Here is a 23,915-nt window from a genome sequence, read left to right on the forward strand (position 1 = left end):
GGAGGAGGAGAAACAGCAGAGAAGAAAGAATGTTTGCTGGAAAAGTGTCAGTGGCGGCTACCTCACTGACTTACATATGAGGGTGTTTAAAGAAAAGAGAAAATTACAACGTTACTCTTGGTTACAACTTAACAAAGAAAAGATAATAATAGCAGTCTAATAAGAGCCTAACAGCAGCCCTAACAACACTCCCCCTCAAGTTGGGCTGTATATATCAATCATTCCCAACTTGGTACAAATATCAACATGTCAGGTACAAGTAACACTCCTAGTGAAGATATTACCCAATTGATCCGTAGAATTAACATATGGAATGCAGACTTCACCATCTTCAATCTTCTCATGAATGAAATGCTTATCCACTTCAATATGTTTTGTCCTCTCATACATCACAGGATTGTGGGCAATATTAGTCGCTGCCTTATTATCACAATACAATGACATTGGATGTTGAACTTCAACTCCCAACTCCATAAACATATTCTTCAACCATAACATTTCAGCTGCGAGATGTGCCGTGGCTCTATACTCAGCCTCCAAACTGACAACCACAGCTTGCTTTTTACTTCTCCAAGTTACCAAATTATCTCCAATAAAGGCACAACAACTTGTGACAGATCTTCTATCGTCAATCGAACCTGCCCAATCAGCATCCATAAAAGTTTCTACCCTTAAATAACCATGCTTGGAGAAGAGAATAACTCTAGTACTCTACTAAGGAACTTCTTCAGGCACCTAAGAACCCTCTCTGTTGCAACAAGATGAGTGGTTTTCTGAGCATGCATATATTGGCTAAGCACCCCCGCCACATAGGCAATATCAAGTATGTACTAAACAAGAATAAAAATCTCCCAACAAGCCGTTGAAACTGTCTCACATCAGAGAGGGGCTCACTACCTTCTTCCCCAAGTTTATGATTAACATCAATTGGAGTATCTACTGGTTTGGCTCCAAGTTTACCAATGTCATGAAGAAGATCTAGGATGTACTTCCTCTGAGAAATAAAGGCCATGTTTGGCAGTCATCTGATTCCTGTTTCTCAGAAATAGAATCACGTTTGACAGCAACCAATTTCATGGAATCAATTCTCTAGATGATTGATATACAAAACCATAGCAATTCTAATAAATATAAGTTCAAATGAAGTTACATGGTACTCTATTGCCTTTAAATGATGGGATTCAAATTATAATAAAATCAAGTAAAACTTTTATAACATTTGATCCTAGCTATAATTTGAAAACCAGGTCTGAATATAAGTTCAAATGAAGTTACATGGTACTCTATTGCCTTTAAATGATGGGATTCAAATTATAATAAAATCAAGTAAAACTTTTATAACATTTGATCCTAGCTATAATTTGAAAACCAGGTCTGAACTACGTGGCTGTTGAAAACAATTTGGAAACCAAGTTTGAACTCCTTTTTCTTCAACATCCAATGCCCAAAAAATGCAAATCGCATATGGGATTTGTGATAACATAATGATTTAGAAAATCCCTATTTCAACTATTTGAAAAATAAAAATAAAAAAAACCATTTAAAAAACATCCAGAACGATTTGGACAAATGTGTTGAAAGAAAACTCACCTTTAGTTTGGTCCAAATGTTGAAATCCATGTTTAACATGTCTTCTTTGATCAAATGTTCAGCATGCAAAACATAAAAATAAATAAATAAAAGGAACATTTTTCTTCTCAAAAGGATAGTGTGAGATCTTTTTTTGTTGATTGCTAACCTTTATAAACACTATTTTCCAATTAATAATTCCCAAATTCAGGTATCTGAATTGGACTAGGTAAAACTAAAATGAGAGAGTCAAGTGATGAAGGATAAATGAGTAATTACGTACTGAATTTCACTAGCATTTTGCATAAAATCTTCGATAATAGCATCCTCTGTAATGAAGCTTATACTGTTCTTCTCTCCTTCAAATCCAAACATTACAGACACACGTTCGATTTTTCAAAATCTCTCTTCATCTCATTCACCAAGAAATCAATCTTTGGCCTAAGGTCATTTTCAATGCTTAAATCGAAGATCGCCGTGCACAAACTCAAGTAGACTACTCATTCAAAAACCCTAAGCTCTTCAAGAACCTATACTTTTGAACAAGCCTCTTGGTGCGAGTATTCAACAGATAAGCAATGACAGTACTCAACAAATTGGGCTTCTTTAATCCTAATTCCTTGATAAAGAAAAGTGATGGACTAGGGTTTCTGGGAAGTGGATTTGTTGTTGGAGATGATTACCAGGGCTTTCAGATTTCAGATATAAGGAATTGAGGAGGGGAGGAAAGTGGAGAGTACAGAGGACCATTTTGCATCATTTGCATCATTTAGAAGGTGGAGAGTACAGATTTTGGATACAAGGTCTCTATTCTTATCTGAGAATAGGACCTTCTCTTTTGCATTGTTTAGAAGAGGAGAGTACAGAGGCCCATTGAGCGAAGACGAGGAAAAGAGAAACAGGGGCTTCAGGGCCTTTCACATTCCACGTTATGTTTTGTGGAGAAATGACCAAAAAGCCCCTATTTTCATGTGTTTGAGGATCACATGTATTTGTAATTGCATTAAGATAATAGCAAGAATGAGCTAGATGAAAATTTCTCATCCTGAGAAGCTAAAAAATATCACCCCGGAAAAATGGGCTTTGGGGTGAAAAATTCCATCCAAAAATGGAAGGATTCTCTAGAGCAAGTAAATCCAAATGCAATTCTACTCCGAAGAATCATGAGAATCGCCACAAGCAATTCTCCGAAATGATGCCAAACGGGGTCAAAGATGCCTTTTATCCGACCTTGCAACTTCAATTCCAAGGAAATACTTTAAGGGGCCTATATCTTTCAATTCAAACTAGGCACCGAGAAATCCCTTTAACTTCAATATCCCTGCCTCCCAGTTCCATGTAATAATAATGCCATCCACATAAATAGTAAGTATAAGCTACCTTTATGAACACTAGAAATAGCATAAAGAAAAGAACAATAAGAGGGAGACAAGTTGGAACAAGTGGTGAAGTGACTGATACAATGTTTAGTAATGCATGAATGGGTACCTTTATGAACAACATTAGGAAGATCAAGATCACAACTAGGGTCACACAAGGGAAGGGAGCATTACTTGGTTCAACAGGATATGCACTACTCTTCAAGTTTGCCTTCCATTGGTTTAGGAAATGTAGTGTCAAGTACCTCCTCACCTAGTGATGTATGTTGCTCCTATTAACAACAGGAGGGATAAGAACAACATTAGATGGAGCAAGAGTCGAGGGAAGGACATGCTTCTCCTCTTGACCAAGGTTCAAAATATCGATACAGTCTGGTATGCTAGTAGGAGTGTATAGGATCATATTGAAGCTCACATCCCTTTTTTCAGTTTTTTTCCAACCTAGTTCAGAGGGGTCGATTTAAGGCCCATCTACCCCCTGAACCGGGTTAGACCCCGAAACACCTCTCGTAGGGGCGTATTGGGAAGCACACAATATGATACAGCCCTTACGTATCAAAATTGTGAACCTTGCTCTTAACTACTATTCTACCCTTGAAGAGAAGCAGGAAAGAAGGGTTGAGACTCAACAAAAGATAAGTCCATAGAAATGAATGTACACCGAGAAGTAGGATCATAACATTTATATTCCTTTTAGGCCAAGAGATAGCCAAGAAAAATACAAGGAATGGAACAAGGGTCAAGCTTACCACGAGATATGGACAAATCCTAGACGAAACATCGACATCCAAATGTACAAACAGAAATGAAGAACACTGGGGGCTTAAGAAACAAAAGCCAATATGGGGCCTTGAACTTGAGAATACATGTGGGCATCCTGTGATAAGAAACTCAATTGTCAACAGTCAACACGACATCAGCCCAAAATCTTTTTGGAACATGCATATGCAAGATTAAACCATGAGCCACTTCTAGGAGATGTCGCTTCTTCCACTTAGCAATACCATTCTATTGAGGAGTTCTTGGACATGTACTTTGATGAATACCATACTAAGAAAAAAAAATTGATTTTGATCATCTTTAAAATACTCACGAGCATTTTCTAAGTAAAATATTTGTACTTCTACATGAAATTGAGTGAAAATCAGTCTTTGGAAATCCTATATTACTTTAGGAACTTCATACCATAAGTAAAGCAAGTAAATTCAAGTATAATGCAAGAAATCATTAAGGAAACTAATAAAATATTTGTAACCTCCTTCTACAATAATAGTAGTAGGACCCGACACATCTGGGTGAATAATTTGAAAAAGGAAATTCAGTAATTTTATTTCTTAGAGGAAAATCTGATCCACAATGCTTGCTCAAAAGAGAGGTTGGACATCAAAGTGAAGATTCAAAAACTAACTTAAATAATTTTGGGAACTGTTGAAGATTAATTAGTTTTGTGATGTTTTTTCTAAGTAGATGTTTTATGTTAGTTGTTAGATAGGAGATGAGGACCACAGTAGTTATGTGAGTCCAAATTTTATTATGTTTTTTGAGTGTTACATATGTTGTTTTATGTTTTGCCGCCCTATAAGGGCATAGTTCTCTTTGTATTGTTCTATTATTTTAGTATAAATTTTAAGTGAAGGGGGCGGCCAGATTATTGCTCTCTTTTCTTTCAACTTCTCTTCTTCTCTTCTTCTCCTTCTCTCTTCAAGAAATTACTTTCATATTTTTTTAATTCAGTAGATTTCTACTTGGTATCAGAGCATCGGCTAGGGTTTCTGTTGGACAGTTTTTGTATGCCCTTAGCTTCAATCAGTTTTGATGTACTTTTGATATTTAATGTAAATAAATAAAGTACATGTTTGATTCATGTTGTGTGGTATGCTTCTGTGTAAGACCCTAAAACTGGACACTTAATGAGACTTGTGTTGGTTTTAAATGTTCGCAGCCGTTGGATAAGTCTGGGGAGATTTATCCTGCCAAGGCTGACACTGGTGTGCTGCCAACTGTTGGGGTGGCTTCTCTCAGCCGCCAGGGTAAGACCCAAGGCACACACAGTATAGGATTACTTGAACCCTTGAACCAGACCAGATTTCCAGTATTGCCCTGGACCTTGGAGATTGATGGGCAAAACTAGAAAGTTACACCTGACCCCTAGACCCGATTATGGTACTACGCTAGATGTCGGATCGGGCTGTCTTTGATATGCCAATCAGTGAGATCCTTAGTAGGGGTCAAAACCTGGGTATGTTGGGACAGTCTCAGAATTCATCTGAGTGGGTGATCATAGTGACGGGATCAACCCCTTTGTCAAACAAAGGTAATGATCGGGGATGCACTCCCTCTAATGGAAACCAAACTGCCGGCAATTGATTTCAATCGTTGGAATTTGTTTTGCAAAATTTATATATATGATATATATAGATATGTATGGTTTCAAAATGGTTGCAAATGGTTTTAATTCCCAGGATCCATGTGAGTAAAGAGTGCAGCACTATTCCTTGCAGCCGAAGGAGAGGTCCTCTCTTGTCGAGCAGTGCTTGATCATTATGGGCTGAGAGATTGAGTGTAAGGCCATTTAGGATGATACCTGATGGGCTAATCTTGCATCTGCCCACAGTCCCTGGGTTTTTATAAAATGGCTTGGCCCAGGGACCACTTAGTGTAAGTGTTGCGCCCATAGGGTCCATGTGATGGGCTCAGGGGGTTCACTGGGCTTTCCAGTGAATTCGGCTAGGCCTTGTAACAGAGGTTGGACCGAACCCATGTGGCTGGTGTGTAGATCAATGCTTGGGTCCCACGCCATACAAAGAGGCCCAACTGGGCAGCAGTTTAGAAGACTATTGAGCACTAAATACATATTGGACCTAAAGCCCATTTCGATCTGGGCTGATTTGATCAGTCACTTAAGGGGCAGATATGAGATTAGGTTAAGCCCAAAAGCTGATCTAATCTGCAGATAAGATTAAGAAGAGTCCTAATCCAAATACAGATTTGGATAAGGCAACTCCTGATATGATTATGAGGTTTTCTTAATCATTAAGAAAGAGAAGGAAAACCCTAATTCGACTTACTTGAATTCGAACCCTAGGAGTTTGAGCAGACAACTCTGCATTCTTGAGATAGGATCTTAGATAACCCTAGAGAAGGGAATAGTAGTTCGCCATCTTCTTCTCTAGCATTCTCCTTCAGTAGCCACCGCCACCCTTTTCTGCCAATTCGAGTTCTCAGTTAGAGAAGATCAAGAAAGGTTCTTGATTGTTCGTGTGGTGCTCACAGTCTTTTCCATCGAATTCTTCAGAAGAGTCTGGTTCGTGGGACAAACACTGCTGATTCAGCTCCATCATCACTGTGTCATCTTCAATGGGAGCTGATCTTGGGATCTTCTTTGGGCGTGAACACCAACTTTGGGAGATACTGCTTCTCTAGATCATGTATAATCCCTTCCTTGTCTTTTGGTTCAAATCTGGTTTGGTTTGGTTCAAGTAGGATCCTTGAATTTTGATTCTAAAATCAGGGAATATGATTCCCAGTTGGAAGGTAGGAAATTTTTGAAATTCGCCCACCCATTCCGCAATAGTTTTGGCGTCCATACGATGGATCCTACCATTCCTTTCAGTTTCTTCAAGCATTCTCATGCAGCCTTAGATCAGTCGACTGCATGAAGAAGTAAAGGGTTGATCGATCTGCTATAGATTGCCCAGTTCTTGGAGTTTTTGGTGGGATCTGGACATCAGGAAGGTGATCTACTGTTCGGCATCAAAATCAAGAAGAACTGGAGTACAGGGAAGAGTCCCAGAAAAGTTGGACTCTTAGTTTTTTATCTGATCTTAGGCGCCCAGGTATTGTTAGTTTTCTTTTGATTTTCTAAAGAGGGCGATTTGGTTTCTGAATTTTTCTAGGCCTCCCGGAGTGATCGAATCACTTTTCTCTCTGTTGGGAGGTGTGAGGAGGAGAGATTTCCCTCCATCTAGGGTTTTCTTCTTCCGGAAGGGTTGGTTTCTATGTGTGTGGTATTAAATTATTTTTTAAAGGTCTCCAATCTATTTTTTTTCTTACTATTGAATTGTTTGAAGTAAAATGGAGAGTTGGAATACTGAGATGAAATCTATCGGTACTATGGGACTAGGTGTTGGAGGTAGTAGTGATATTTTTGGGTTTGGGATCATTAGTATAGTAAAACTTGATGGTACAAATTATTTGGAGCCACAATCAGCTAAGATGGCTATTGGTGCCCGTGGAAAATTAGGGTATCTCACCAGGGAGGAGAAGAAACATGATACAGACTCTTCCTGATGCTCGTGGAAAATATGTTACCTCATATTGCAAAAAATTTCCTATGGGCTAATACTGCTAAGGAGATTTGGGATGGAGTGACTGAAACTTACTCTCAGAAGCAAAATGAAGCCAGAGCCTATCAATTAAGAAATCAGGTGATAAGTATGAAACGGGGAGAAAAACCTCTTGTTGTGTATTTCTCCATGCTGAAAACCCTATGGCAGGAAATAGATTACTTAGAAACTGTGGTATGGGAAAGTGTAAATGATGCAGTGACTTATCACAAACTGGTAGAGAGGAATAGGGTTTTTGAGTTCTTGGCAGGGCTGAACCCTGAATTTGACATTGCTAGGTAGCATATTCTTTCTAGGGAGGGTGTGACACTCTCTCAAACCTATGCTTTTGTCTCTGGAGAGGAGAGTAGGAGGAATGTAATGCTGAGACAGCTTGGGATTGACCAGTTGGCTATAGTTGGTATAACAAAACCTAAGCCGAATGGAGACAGGGGGAGTAGTGAGACTAGAAGGGAAGATAAGAAGGACTGGTGTGTGATTATTGCAAGAAGCCTAAGCATACCAGGGACACTTGTTGGAAGCTTCATCCAAATCTTATGCCTGCTCGAATAAGAAACAAGGGAAATGCAAATGTAGCCACTACAGGAGACTCTTCAGCCCCTCTCTCTCAAACTGATTGGGAATCCATTGGAGTAACAGCAATGAGAACAAAATTGGAGAGGTTTGGACAGCTTATGAGTAAGAAAGATTCACCCAGCTCTAGCCTTCCAGATGGACAGTAGAATGCAGGAGCCAACTACACCACTTCCTTTGCACATACAGGTAGTTCATATGCAACTGCGAATCTTGCATCCACTTCAGGTTAGGAGGGGCCTCCCTGGATTATAGACTCAAGAGCATCTGAGCATATGACTAATGCCCCTAGCATTTTCAGTTCCTATTAGTTGTGCTCTGGTAGAGACAGAGTCTCTACAACAGATGGTTCACATATGCCCATTGCTGGGAAGGGGACAGTTAGAGTGACCAATGATATAACTCTATCCTCTAGGAAGAGAAAGCTATTGAGAGAATACTTGCATATCTGAAAAAACACCCTGGCAGAGGCATTCTTTTCTCAAATCATGAGAATCTGAAGCTAGAATCCTATACAGATGCAGACTAGGCAGGATGCTTAGATAACAAGAGGTCTACATCAGGAGTGTGTACCTTTGTAGGAGGAAACTTGATCTCCTGGAAGAGTAAGAAGCAAGCGGTTGTGGCAAGGTCAAGTGCAGAGGCTGAGTACAGATCCATGGCTCATGGTATCTCAGAACTTCTTTGGGTTAGATCTCTTTTGAGTGAGATTGGGGTGAAAGCAGAAGAACCTATGATGTTATACTGTGACAATCAGGCTGCAATCAATATTGCCCACAATCCAATTCAGCATGATAGACAAAACACATTCAAGTTGACAGACACTTTATAAGAGAAAGGGTAACAACCGGAGAAGTTTGTTTGCCTTATGTCTCTTCAGAGTTGCAGCTGGCTGATGTTCTCTCTAAAGGGGTGGCAAGGAACAAGCTTGAACATGATCTATGCAAGTTGGGAATGTGTGACATTTACTCCCAACTTGAGGGGGAGTGTTGAAGATTAATTAGTTTTATGATGTTTTTCTGAGTAGATGTTTCATGTTAGTTGTTAGCTAGGAGGTGGGGACCACAGTAGTTATCTGAGTCCAAATTTTATTATTTTTTTGAGTGTTATATATGTTGTTTTATGTTTTGCCACCCTATAAGGGCATAGTTGTCTTTGTACTATTCTATTATTTTAGTATAAATAATAAGTGAAGGGGGCAGCCAGATTATTGCTCTCTTTTCTTTCAACTTCTCTTCTTCTCTTCTTCTCCTTCTCTCTTCCTTCTCTCCTTTTTTTTTTTTGATGAATAAAAATAAACAAATCTCTTCCTTCTCTCCTTTCTTTCATATTTTTTTAATTCAGCAGATTTCTACCGGAACAAGACCCTCAGGCTGAAAAAGACAAATGGCCAAGACAGTAGTGCCAAAGCAAGATCTGGCTTTATTACAAGGACTCTCATAATGACCCACAAAACTTGTGTATTACTTGACTTGAAAACAGCAACATCATCCAATATATAGAGATCATCAACCACGCGTCCCTTACCAATCACTCTCCCATAAATCATATCTTGGAAAACACAAGAATCAAGAAGAAAAAATGTTACACTACAATCCAATGACTTGGTAATACAACTAATAGATAAAGGGTTAGTGGGAAATTTAGGAACACGGTAGACTATAGGTGAATGCCATTTTGTAAGGATGTGCAAAAGCTTATTCACTTCCATGCCATTTGGGAATGGTTTACTTCTTTGTTTGGGTGCGGGTGGACTCCCCCCTTTGAATGTGCAAAGCTTATTCACTTCCATGCCCAACTGCCCAACAAAAAGGGCCAAGATCATGTGGAGATGTGTTAGGGCTGCAGTATGTTGGACTGTTTGGGAGGAGAGAAATTCACGGATTTTTTTAGATAAAGAGAGAAGCTTGGAAGTAATATTGGAGATTATTCACATTAAGGTAACACATTGGTTGAAAACTTTGGAATTGTTTGCAGATTTCTCAGTTGATGAAATGTTAAGGAATTGGAAGGAAATTGTAGAATCAGCTTCAGCTAAGAAAGCATCAAGTTCTTGTTGGACCCCTCCACCTCACGGCCTTATCAAACTGAACTTTGATGGCAGTAGTTTGGGCAACCCAGGGCCCTCTGGAATAGGGGAAGTGATAAGAGATGAGAAAGGGAATCTGTTAGCTATGTATTCTGGTCCAATTGGGGTGGGAGATTCCTTAAGGGCTGAGATACTAGGAGCTCTTGAAGGGGTACAAAGGGTCAAGGACATGCATATTAATAAATTGATTGTAGAAGGTGATTCTGAAATTGTAGTGAACTGGTTAAAAGAGGACAACTCCAAGCTTTGGAACTACAGCAATGAAAAGAGGAAATTTAAGTGGCTGACTAAGGACATTGAAGTCAGTTGTACATGGACAAAGAGAAGTGCAAACTCATTGGCAGATGGTTTAGCTAGGCAAGGGGTGAATAGAAAATCAATTTTTTGGGCTATTTTGTAATTGATTTACGGTTTGGCTATACATTGATGTATTAGGGAGTTAAGATTTTTTAGCTCCTTAGCTATGTAATTTCTCAATCTTTAATAAAATTCACTGTTATTGATAAAAAAAAAAAAAAAAAACACCATTTTGTAAGGATATAGTACTCTGGCCAGCAATGGTAGTGTGAGAACCATCAGCTAGCCTAACTTTGTCCTTACCAAAGTAAACGATATGCTGAAAATAAACTTGGCGTTCCAGTCATGTGGTTGGTGACCTCAAAATCAATGATCTAAGGGTTGGGAGATGAAGTAGACAACTAAACACATGGAATGTAGAGGCCTGGTTACCTGAAGTGGACACATGTGAGGTAGGAGTGACAAAGGACTCTTCAAGATGTCAGAAAGTCCTACCATACTCTTCCAACTAATCACGTAAGGAATTTAGCATCCCCTCCCTGTAGTTAGAGCCTGTAAAGATACTCTCCTGAGATGAGTCACCAGAAACTTGCATTGGCTGAACTAGATTTCTTTCCATACTATTGTGGTTGCTTCTTCTGGAAGGAATGGAAGTTCTTTGACTTGCCCACAAGGTCCCAACATATTTCTTTGGTATGTTGAGTTCTACCACAATGAGAACATCTCAACTTATCTTTATCAACAGCTTCAATCCTCTTCATAGCATCGCTACCCTTCTTCCGCCACTCCCTTTGGCCAAGAGACCGACTTGCTACCCCCCTCTGGAGGATTCATGGCTAACCTCCTACTCTCCTCAGATTGAACTAGGGAGTGCACTTCCTGAATTGATGGGAGCTCCTTACTCCCTAATATCTTAACTCGAATGGGCTCATAACTAGGATTAAGACCAACCAAGAAAGCAAACATCTGCTGTTGATTTACAAGTTCCTTATAATCCTTTGCATCTTATTCATTTTTCCAGTCAACAGACAGATAATAATCAGGTTCCTTTCACATGGAATTGAGAGAAGAATAATATGATAAACTTTTCTCCCCCTGTTTGCAAGTGGATGACTCTACGTGAAGCTGACATATACGAGCATAGGGTGAATAAAGGTCACTAGCCAAGACATGATCAAGTAGTTGTCTTGGTCCCACTTATCACGAACCAAACCAGCCTCCTTAAGTTGAGGAACATCACCAGACAAATACCCAAGCTTACCTCTTGAGCCCATATATAATTTCACACTTTTTGCCCACTCCAAATAATTTAGTTCATCAAGGACAATGATAGCAACAGGAAAACCCCAACTCTCACTGCCTGAACTAGTCATATTTTGGTTCCCAGTAACTTCTGAGACAACTGAATCTTCAGTAGACATTGTCTTTACATAAAACCTAGAAAAACCACAAATCCAGACTTGTTTATCCATTAACAGCACCTACAAGTGGCTAGAAGACACAAAACCTAGAAAAACCTTCAAACACCACCAGTCCAAAAAAGGAAAGAGAGAACACCTCCAGCCGACCCTCACAGTCTGTACGCTGCAAAACAACAGATGTGCAGGGGAAAGAGAACTTCTCAAGCCCCAAAACACCACAATACAGATTGTCAGGTCTGAATTTGGTGTGAGATCCATAAAACAGGGCACAACACACAGCCGAATGGATCTCAAACCTCAACAACAAAAGAACACTGAAGAAACTCCTCAAACTCAAAAACTCATCATACAAAGGGAGAAAACAGCCAAAACAATAACCCTTTTGGTTCTAACCAAAAGGAAAAGAAGAATAACAGAAAACACTTACTTGATCAGTTCTCTTTCAGATTTCGAAAGTTCAGTCAATTCTAGAGGAAATCTGAGTGGGAGGAAAGGAAAAAAACAGATCCAATCTTCAACTTCTATCAATCCTGCTCTGATACCATCTAGGACAGCAGAGAAGAAGAAAGAATATTTACTGGAAAAGTGTCAGTGGCAGCTGCCTCACTAAGAATATATGTAAACCAGCTTCTGATATAAGCTAACAGAGCAGTCTTTTGGTTACAACTTAACAAAGAAAAGATAAATAATAACAGTGCAATACGAGCCTAATAGCAGTCCTAACAACAGAACCCAACCAAAACCACACATGTTGACCCATTTGAATACTTGAACCCAAGTGAATACATCCTAATTAAAAAGACAGACTGAGAAGATATGTGAACCAACTTCTTTCACATAGTTGCCTACCAAAAAAAAAAAGAAAACCTTCATGTCTTGACCCAAATGGATAACCATAACCCAACCCTTTTTAATTGACCCAATGGGCTGCTCAACCCATTTGAATAATTAAACTTATATGAATGCATCCTTATTAAAAAGATAAAGAATGAGAAAATATGTAAACCAACCCTTTATGTCTTGACCCAAATGGATAACCATAACCCAACCCTTTTAATTGACTCAATGGGCTGTTCAACCCATATTCCACCCACATCTTAAATAAATGGGTATGGGTGGGTTGTCAGTGGATAGATTGACTCAAATGGATACCCATAACCCAACCCTTTTAATTGACTCAATGGGCTGTTCAACCCATATTCCACCCACATCTTAAATGAATGGGTATGGGTGGGTTGTCAGTGGATAGATTGGGTCAGAAATAGCCACCCCTGGATTGGAGGGTTATAATGTAACTAAAATCAGATTGTAAAGTTAGGTAGCAGGGGTTAGCCTAACATCTTTGATAATGTAATTTCTGTACACGATATTCTTTTATCCATGTGAATAAGTTTCATGGTTACTGATCCAAAAAAAATGGAAACAATATATCAAAGGGAGTCATTGATACCAGACACATGACATAGACCAAGAAATAATAAGATGGATGAATATGCCATAAGTTGATTAGATTAAGGTGGCGGGCAACATAAATTTGTCATTGGAACAGGTTAGAGATGATTAAAGAATACTTGCATTTGTAGCTCATCTCTCACCCATCTACCTAATAAGGAGCAAAGGAGTACAGAAGAATGTAGCTTTACACCATACATATAGAACCACATTACCACAATTAACAAGAGAATGTCAATGGCATACCGGCGACATTCCTGACAACCACTTTGTAACTACTGCAATATCTTGACGCCATTCATATTCACATTGCCAGCAGCTGGCATCTCGTACCAGATTGACAGGCCCCTGAATTTGAAAAATTAAATAAATTAAGCTGAGAGAATAAACAAATTAAAAAATCAAGAAAAGAAAGAATCCATTAACATGCCAGAATGAGAGCTTGGATAGAGTGAATTTCTCTTTTCTTTTCCTTTTTCCGTATACATGTAAGGATTAATTACTATGTTAAGATAGGCTTAAAGTTCAGTAAAATAAGGATTGAGAAATAAAACTATATTCTAAAGTTAAAACTAAGTGGAGTATCAGGAACTGTAAAACATGATTTATATACTTAAAATTGAAATAAGTTGAACCAGCATTAAAACCATAAAAAACAATAAATGAACAAGGTGATTTTGTAAAGATGAAAAGAAAGAGCAACCTTGACTTACTTGAGAGGGCTGAGTCCAGATAGTTATCCTCCCATGAAAATTGGCAATTAGTAAAGCACGAGGGCAAGAAGCTGGGGACCATTCAATAAACTGAACCGAATCGCGTGGAGAATCTGCCAAATGTAACCCATGCAACTAATAACGATATCAAAGCCCATTCTGGAAGCAAAAGTAGTATGGTACAGGAAAAAATAAGTAAATAAATATAAGTACTGCACCTTATACCATGGTGTAGAAGCTGATACTGGTTTCACAAAGGAAGAGAGGAAGCTCCTCTGACAGATTTGCAGAGTTTAGAATGATACACGCAAAAAGAGAGATAATAGGTAGAGTGCCCTCTATCTACTCAACCCATTTGGAATAATATGTACACTAGCAGAGGGGCCCTACTTCGCAGGGGTTGGAATGGAACCGTTGATCCATCGACCCGTTGACCGAGTCCTTGGCCAAAAATCATTGAATCGGTCAATGACCCATTGACCTAAGCAGTCGAACCATTGACCCATTGATTTGTTCAATGGTTTTTGGCTGTTTTTTATTTTTTTAATCGGCCATCTAGGCAACCGGTTCCGTTTTATCCTAATCTCGGTCCATAGCCAAAAATCGTTGAATCGGTCAACAACCCATTGACCCGAGCAGTGAAACCATTGACCTGTTTAATGGTTTTTGGTCGTTTTTTTATTTTTTTAATTTCTATTATCAGAACGGGCCATCCGTTTGAACTGAATAGTCGAACCGTTGACCCAAAAACTGGTGGCCAAAACGGTTCTGTTTTCAGGTTGTACAAGTCACACGCTCAAATGACATAACATGTATAGTAATGCTTAATGGACCTCACACACTCAATTTTTTGCATGTAATTTTTGTTGTCAAAATGGGTCATTCGTTTTTTTTTTTTAATCGGAAACTGTCCAAGCAACCAGTTCCGTTTTACCCCAATCCTAGTCCTTGGCCAAACCATTGAATAGGTCAATGACCCATTGACCTGAGTTGTCAAACCATCAACCCATTAACCTGTTTTTTTTTTGCTTTTCTTTTATTTTTATAATTTTTGTTGTCATAACGGATCGTTCGTTCAAACCGGACGATCAAATCATCGACCCAAAAACCAGTGACTGGAATGGTTCCATTTTTGGGTCATATGAGTCACACGCTCAAATGACATAACATGTATGATACTGCTCAATGGACCTCACACACTCAAATTTTTGCGTGTAAGTTTTGTTGTCAGAACGGACTGTCCGTTCGAACTGGACGATCAAACCGCCGACCTAAAAACCGGTGGCCAAAACGGTTATGTAAATTTTTGCTTATAATTTTTTGTTGTCAGAACGGGCCATCCGTTCAAACCGAACGATCAAGCCATTGATCCAAAAACCGGTGGCCAAAACGGTTCCGTTTTGGGGTCATATGAGTCACACGCTCAAATGACATAACAACACATATGATACTACTTAATGGACCTCACAAACTCAATTTTTTGCCTATAATTTTTGTTGACAGAACAGACTATCCATTCAAACCAGATGATCGAACCGTCGACCCGAAAACCGATGGCCATAATGGTTTTGTAATTTTTTGCTTGTAATTTTTGTTGTCAAAATGGACCCTCCGTTCAAACCGAACGGTCGAACCGTCAGTTGTCAAAACATTATTAATAACATTTATCAATAATAGTAAGTAATTATAATATTTAACTAAATAATCATTAATGATAGTTTGAATAATATTATTTAGTAATTTTTAATATAACAGTAATTATTAAATTTATGAAGGGGATTTATTAACAATATTCATTAAATTAATAATTACCAAAATTAAATTAAATTAACAGTATTTATTAGTAATAGTCAGTAATTATAATATTTTATTAAATAATCAATAACATTTTTAATTAATTTGAATATAACAATAATTACTATATTTATTACAGTATTTATATATTTAATTTAAAGTAAAATTTAAGTAAATATCTATTTATTAACAATATTTATAATAACAATAATTATTAATTATAATCACTAATTATATATTTATTAAATTACTGTAATAATCAGTAATTATTATTACAGTAATTACTTAGTAATTATTGTTATTAATTAGTAATTAATTAGGTACTGTAATAATCAGTAATTATTATTACAGTAATTATATAATTACACTATTAATTACTGTAATTAATTAGTAATTATTGTTATTAATTAATAATTAATTAGTAATTATTTACTGTTATTAATTAATAATTAATTAGTAATTATTTACTGTAATTAATTATTGGAAATGGGTGCATGTTATTACACTATTAATTACTGTAATTAATTAATAATTATTGTTATTAGTTAGTAATTAATTAGTAATTACTGTTATTAATTAATAATTAATTACTGGAAATGGGTGCTCGCACGAGTAGATTCCATTTCCTGAGTGCAGAGAGCACCCATTCCGTAATAAGTATATATATAGATATCGTATTATAACTAAGGCTCTTTTGAGAAAGAAACACTAACTTGTGGAATAAAAATCTTGATTGGATAAGATTTCATTCATTCTCTTGCTCATGCAATGCATATTTACAACTGTTCATAACCAACCAGTGCATGCCTGCATGGTTGTTTTTCTTGGTAATCTGTTGTACACTTACTGTAAGTCATATGACGGGTTCCTGTTTGGCTGTGCATGATGAAAAAGGAAAAACACACACACACACACAAAGAAATACAAAACAAGATACTATGACCTTGCAGTCTGGATTTATATAGCAGCAACTATTTAATTGGAATGCAAGGAGAATAAGAAATGAAAGCAAACCTATAACAGCTACAACAATATCACAAGCAACTGCTGTATATTCCCATTGATACACAACTTACAAAATAGTAACATTGTCTGGTTACCTACAGTATCTGGTCTCACTGGGCTTATCTATTCAAGATGGAGCTGGTGCTTCCAGAGGACATTGGTGCTCTGATGTTGTCATGGCCAGTCAACCCTTCTAGCAAGAGGGGTACCATCCTGTCAAGGTCCTATTTGTGATATGCTAATCCATCTGTTGGAGTGGAATGAAAGAATCTTTACAGGGAAAGCTGAACCTAAGGAATACTTGATAGGCAAAATGGAGAAATTCTTTAAAAGATGGGCTTGTATCCAGAAGTTCTCCTCCATCAAACAGTCTCATTTCTCCTCTCATTGGGAGAGGATTATTTTTTACCCAAATTTCATAAGCTAACCTTTGGTTGTAAGGATAATGTCCATAATTTTTTGGGAATATGGATAGTTGCTTTTGTACTGCTTTTTGAGGGAAGCTCTCCCTTGCTTTCAGAAATACAACTTTTATTAAAAAAAAAAAAAAGTACCATTTGGCCATGTGATGACAATCCAATAGATAATATGTAGCTCAGACTCTAAATCATAGTCATGATTGCAATAAGCTTAGTATCAACTTTTCCATCACTGAATAATTATGCTACAAAATTCTCATTATGTCACACTACACACCTGCCATGATATTCAGCATCACACATTACGCACCTGCTATGACATTGAATACTGCACATTCTGTAGGTCGCTCAGGGTTCACAATGTGTATGGGGATCCAGAATGGAGGGTTTGCATTAGAACTACAAAAGAAAAAGAAAAGAAATGAGGGAACTTTTTTTATCAGTGCTGAGATGTAGAATGAAAAGAGAAAAAACAAAGGAAAGCTTAGAACACTATCAAAAAAACAGCATTAGAACACTATCACAAACCCAAACATTGGATTTAAACCATCAAAAATATCATTTCCTTTTCAGTTTTCCCTCAAATTTGTTAGCAATCCACTTTTGCGTCACATTTTTCCTACCTCCATCCCTCTTGTTTTGTTATTGTTTAGTAATCATCATATTAGCAGCATCATGTATTGCCAAAGGCAAAGCCAGGATTTTTCATTTGTGTGGACACTATAAATCTTAAAAATTTTGGGGAGAGCAGTCTATTAGAAAGTAGGGAGGGGGCACCTCTTATCATCTCCAATGCATATAAAGAATGTTTAAATACTTTGGGAATTGGGGGGATATGGCCCATTACAGTAATTTAAAAGGCACACCTAGGTGCACAGGCAAAGCACGTTTTAGGGTATGCACCTCGCCTAGGTCCTAGGTACAGTACTTTCAAAAGGCGAGCTCCCGATGCACCTACTGCACCTTGCACTTCAGCCCAGGCATATGCCTTTTGAAAATCTGTGCATTTTTTCTTTTCTTTTTTTTTTTTGCTAATGTTTCTCATTCATTTATCCTAATAAAAGATATTTTTTAAAAGACACTTAAGTTATAAAACATTTTTATAGGGATTAAGAATTTAAGACCCTAACATGGACTTGTTTGGACTTGCCATAAGGGTCTTGGTACAAAGGTGGCTTGTAGAATCAGGAATGCATAATGTTTAACATCACATTATCTATTTGAAATAATGCAATTGGGAAAAGATAAAGTGGTTAAGAGTTTATGTGCTTGAAAATGTTTTATATGTTATGCTTGATTTTATTTTTAAAATTTTCATTTTAAATGTGTTTTACATGTTATCTTTATGTATTTTAATTTGAGATAATGTTTACGTATTTTCCACCACCATCATGGCATTTCTTTCTGTTAGACAGTGCATGCCCTTATCTCCAATCAGAATGATGTACATTATGACATTTATTGTAAATGAATAAAGTACATATTTTATTCATGTTATTATGGTGTGTTTCTATGTAATACCCTTAAACTAGACACATATGAGACTCGTGTTAGTTTAGAATCTTCACAGCCGTTGGATAGATCTGGGAGATTTATCCATATGATGGATCTCTCATCCCTTTAGTGGTATCAGAGCGAGGTTCAAGTCTTGAACCAAAATAAATAGATCAGATCTGAACTTGCGCAAATGGGCAGAAGGGGTTCTACCCGATTTGCGCAGATAATTGATTTTCTGGGAAATCGGTTCCCAAATTAAGGGTTGTTGATCTGAAATTAAATCTTTATATATCTGAATTATATTTAGAATGGTTCTTTATATATTTTTTTTATTTATGGGTTGTTCGTACGGTGGAGATCGAAGTCTTTATTGGCACAAGAAATCTGTGCTTTTGCAATTCTTTTACTTTTGGTCGTAATTATTTTTTTTTAATTTCTAGACTGAATGTATAGGAATTCGATCTGATGTAATATTAATAGAAAATTAGGGCTTTTCTATTTTATTTTATCAAGATCAAAGCTGGTTGCGCAGAAGGTGGAGATTTCGCAGATTGAGAATTCGCTATCTGCGATTTGTAGTTTGTGAAACTACAAACTGTGATCTAACATCTGTTTTGCAGGTAGTAGATGTGCGAAAAGCCCTAGTACTGATTTTTTATTATCTTTAATCAGTAATTTAATTTTTTTTTTATGAATAATAATAAGTTTATTGATTCATAAGCAAATTAGAGTGAATTAATTCTTGGATTAAAAATCAAACTCTGGACCCATTCCAACCAGATTGGACCAAACTAGTTGGACTGAATCTGTGGTTCGATGGGGGCTGTTCTCAGCCCTAATTTCCCACTCTTGGGTCAAGAGATTGATATTTAATTGCAATACCTAATTCGGCCCACCCCTATAAAGCCCAGTTTTTTTAAGTGTTAAAATTGCTTAAGCCCACTAACTGCATAAAAGCTATATGGGCCGAACTGCTCTTTGCTATTCAGCCCATATACCTAGATAATGTTAATCAGTAATATTATGAATCATTATGGGCTTTGATGATGGGCTTTACAGATATTAATTGATTGGATCAATTCTATCCCTACATGTGATGTATGGATGTGTGATGTGCAACGTTCATGGGCCATAAGTACTTGGCCTATGTTGATACGATAGTGGCTCTTGTGCACACCATGGCTGAATGCACATCATTGCCATGGTGTCCTTAAGATCATTGGATGATCCTCCCTTCGTGGTGGGCCCCACACCTCCCCTAAAGAGGAATCATGCGAAACCCTAGCCGTTTAAGGCCCACCTAAATCTGGCTTTATGAAAGCCAATGAGAGCCACTTTGGTTTGACCTAAATTAAATTAGGGCATAACTTTTGTTCCCTCCTGAAATAGAAGTGCATGTGATGGGAAGATTCATGTGATGAACTCTCTAAAGGCCTTCCGTCATTAGCATGAAGATGGGTCCTTCAGTAATGAGGAAATGCACCATAAAATTGGGTTATCCATTTGCTAATGGATCTGTTGGAATGTTTCATAAGATGATAGAGGCGTCATAGACCAATGTGGGAGGGGCCTATCCTAAAATCAAACTCTCTCGCAGTACCTTGGCGTTCACGAATATGATGGGTGAGCACTCGCTGGACAGAAAGGTTTAACCTAAAATGGCAATGAACCTTGTCTGACAAAGGCCAAAGGGAAAGCGCATACGATGAGTGGATATGATCCTTCACATAAAGGTGGTGGGCTTATGCAGCTGAAACAGTGGCTCCATGCACCCAATGTGACTTCCCACATTTCCAGAGACATAATTCGTAGTCTCCGTCACTAAGATAGGAGGGAAATCTCAGAGATAAACAAATGGGAATTGAACATAGATTAAAAGCCATATCTATGTAGATAACATGAACCAAATTAGATTGTGGACTAATGTTTGCTTTTTATCAGAAATGGCAAACGGACAATTCGCTAAGCTATTGGACGACAACAAGCTTAAGGGACCTAACTATGCTGACTAGTACTGTAATCTTATGTTGGTCCTAACCTCTGAAAAATTAGACAAAGTAGCTAAGAATCCTACCCTGGAGCGTCCGGGTGATGGGGCTTTTGAGGCCCGAATGAGGCTCTTGGATTCGGGCTTGACCGTGTCACGAAGGTAGACGCCATCCTAAATTCTCTGCCTCCTTCCTTCAATCATTTCATCATGAACTATAACATGAACAAGCTGAATGTTAGTATCCAGGAACTCAGCAATATGTTGCAGAGGGCCGAAGAACTGATAAAGAAAGATAAGCCCATAGCCATGCTTGTCGAATCTGGCAAATCGGGCAAGAAGAAGAGGAAGGCTAAGAGAATGCCCCAGAAGAAGGTTGCCAAGTCTAAGAGGCAGAAGAATGACAGAGGAATTGTCCTCAGTACCTGGAATCCAAGAAACAAGGTAATTTCGAATCCTGTGTCATAAAAACCAATTTGTTGGTAACTTCTGCTTCCTGGTGTATTGACTCTGGGCTTCAACTCATGCATGTAATTCACTGTAGGGGTTCAGGATAAGCAAAAGACCGAGTGACAAAGAAGTAACTCTTTAGTTGGGGACTTCTGCAAGTGTTGCAGCTACGACTATAGAAACCGTAGAGTTATTTTTCAGAGAATGATCTATTGTACTAAAAGATTGTCTTTATGTGCAAAACTGGAGAAGAAATTTGATTTCTTCTCAAATTTGTGCGGATGGATATTCTATTCTTTTTGGTAATACGATTACTGTTAAAAGAAATAACAAATTCATCGCATACGGAGAACTTGAGAATGGTCTCTATGTTCTCCATCCTTCTCTGGAAACTAACATATCCGAAACTATGTCAAATGATATCCCCAAGAAACGAACCCGTGATACAGTTAATCCCAAGTGCATGTGGCATTACCAACTTAGCCATATTAATATAGATCGTATCACAAGGTTGGTAAAGGATGGTCCTTTGGATTTTCTAACCGTAGAAGATCTCCCCACCTATGAACCTTGCCTTCAGGGTAAGATGACGAAACGACCATTTAACGATAAGCCCGAAAGATGTACAGGCACACTTGACCTTATACATACTGATGTATGTGGTCCCATGAGTGTTAGGACTCGTAACTAGCACGTGTATTTTATTACATTCACCGATGATTATTCTCAGTATGGTTACGTGTACCTAATGAGACACAAGTCTGAATCATTTGAAACGTTCAAAGATTTCAAACAAGAGGTCGAGAAACAGTTAGGGAGAGAAATTAAGACCCTTCGATCGGATCGAGGTGGCGGGTATCTCTCTGGCAAATTCAGGGACTACTTAAAGGTCAACGAGATAGTATCACAGTTAGCTCCTTCTGCTACACCACAGCTAAACGGTGTTTCAGAGAAGAGGAATAAGACCTTATTAGATATGGTACGGTCACTTCTCGTACACTCAGAGTTGCCCACATCCTTCTGGAGCTTCGCATTGGAGACTGCGATATGCGTGCTGAACCGGGTTCCAACCAAATCAATTCCGAAGACTCCCTATGAGCTTTGGACCGGAAAGAAACCAAATGTAAGACACTTGAAGATTTGGGGTTGCCTGGCACATGTTAAAAGAACGAGTGCAGACAAATTGAAAACCAAGACCAGTCGTTGCCTATTCGTAGGCCCTAAGGGCTCTATGAATTACCTATTCTATGACCTAGGAGAACAGAAGGAGTTTTGTAGCCGAAATGCCCATTTCTTGGAGGACGATTATATCCTAAACAATCATCATCAAGAAGTTGTTCTTGATGAGGAGAGTTCAGGGTCAGTGGGAGGTGTCCCACAAGTTCTAGGTAATGACCAACCTAGAAGATCTACCCGGGTTTCCAAGCCTCCGGTTCGTCTCGGCTATGATCAGGATAGTTACCTGGTGGAAGCTACGACCAGTGAGAAGGATCCCGTGACTTATACGGAAGCTATGTTAGACATAGATTCCTTGAAGTGGGTAGATGCCATGAGAGGTGAGATGAACTCGATGGAGACCAATGGAGTCTGGACTCTAGTAGATCCGCCCCCTGGGGTAAAAGCAATTGGTTGCAAATGGATCTATAAGAGGAAGAAGGGCCCCAATGGTAAGGTTGAGACCTACAAGGCTCGTTTGGTGGCGAAAGGGTATACTCAAAAAGAATGCATCGATTATGAGAAAACCTTATCGTCGGTGGACATGCTTAAATCCATTAGGATCCTGCTAGCTGTAGCAGCATACCATGACTACGAGATTTGGCAAATGGATGTCAAAACTACGTTCCTGAATGGAGATCTTACTGAAAATATCTATATGCAGCAACTGCAAAGTTTCATAGTTGCAGGTCAGGAACACATGGTATGTAAGTTAAATAGACTCATATATGGACTTAAGCAAGCTTCTAGGAGTTGAAATATCCGGTTTGACTATTGTCAAAAATTATGACTTTGGGCAAAACCTGGACGAGCCTTGTGTTTATAGGAAATCCAGTGGTGATAAGATTACGTTTCTGGTTCTGTATGTAGACGACATTCTACTCATTAGGAATAATGTAGGAATGTTGACTACGGTGAAAGTGTGGCTTTCACAGCAATTCTCCATGAAAGATCTTAGAGAACCTCCTAAATACTAGGTTTTCGACTCTATATAGATAGATCGAAGAGGATAATAGGATTATCCCAATCTGCTTACATTAACAAGATAGTTAAGAGACAGCATGGAGAACTCCAAGAAAGGAAATGTTCCTTTCAGGCATAGAGTCACTCTCTCCAAGAGCATGTCTCCCAAGACTCCCAAGGAGATTGAGGGCATGAAAGACGTTCCCTATGCCTCAACCGTAGAGAGCATCATGTATGTCATGCTGTGCACTCGTCCTGACATTGCTCAAGCAGTGAGTGTAGTAAGTAGATTCCAGGCCAACCTAGGGCAAGAGCATTGGACTGTTGTAAAGAACATACTTAAGTACCTTCGAAAAACAAAAGAGTTTTGTCTTGTTTTCAATGGTAGCACATTACAAATCCAGGGGTATATTGAAGCCGACTTCTAGTCAGATCCAGATGATAGAAAGTCTACATCTGGGTATGTTTTCACGATAGGATTGTGTGCTGTTTGTTGCAAACAGGGGTCCACGGCGGATTCCACAACCGAAGTCGAATACATTGCCGCAAATGAAGCTGCCAAAGAAGTCGTATTGATGAAGAAGTTCACTCATGAATTGGGAATAATTCCATCCAGTACATCACCCATTCCATTGTTGTGTGACAACACCAGAGCTATCGCTCAGGCTAAGGAAACACGAGCCCACTCGAAGTCGAAGCACATCGAGAGGAAGTATCATGTACTGCGAGAAATAGTTGGAAGAGGG

The 23,915-nt window shown here is 38.4% G+C and overlaps 1 protein-coding gene across 2 annotated transcripts in view; it reads right to left on the reverse strand.

Moving 5' to 3' along the window:
- The window catches only part of SFR6 (sensitive to freezing 6), a 54,409-nt gene that overhangs the window by 26,692 nt on the left and 3,802 nt on the right, over positions 1–23,915 (reverse strand). For both annotated transcript variants that reach the window (XM_088944595.1, XM_088944589.1), the window contains exons 3-5: positions 17,368–17,456; positions 13,840–13,952; positions 13,373–13,474 (exon numbers count right to left, since the gene is read on the reverse strand). In XM_088944595.1, coding sequence (XP_088800721.1) covers positions 13,373–13,474; positions 13,840–13,952; positions 17,368–17,456 — 304 coding nt within the window. The remainder of the gene's footprint in view (positions 1–13,372; positions 13,475–13,839; positions 13,953–17,367; positions 17,457–23,915) is intronic.

The sequence above is a fragment of the Nelumbo lutea genome, chromosome 1, assembly GCF_056320005.1.
Source record: "Nelumbo lutea isolate HS-2025 chromosome 1, American lotus-T2T, whole genome shotgun sequence".
Classification (NCBI taxonomy): Eukaryota; Viridiplantae; Streptophyta; class Magnoliopsida; order Proteales; family Nelumbonaceae; genus Nelumbo; species Nelumbo lutea.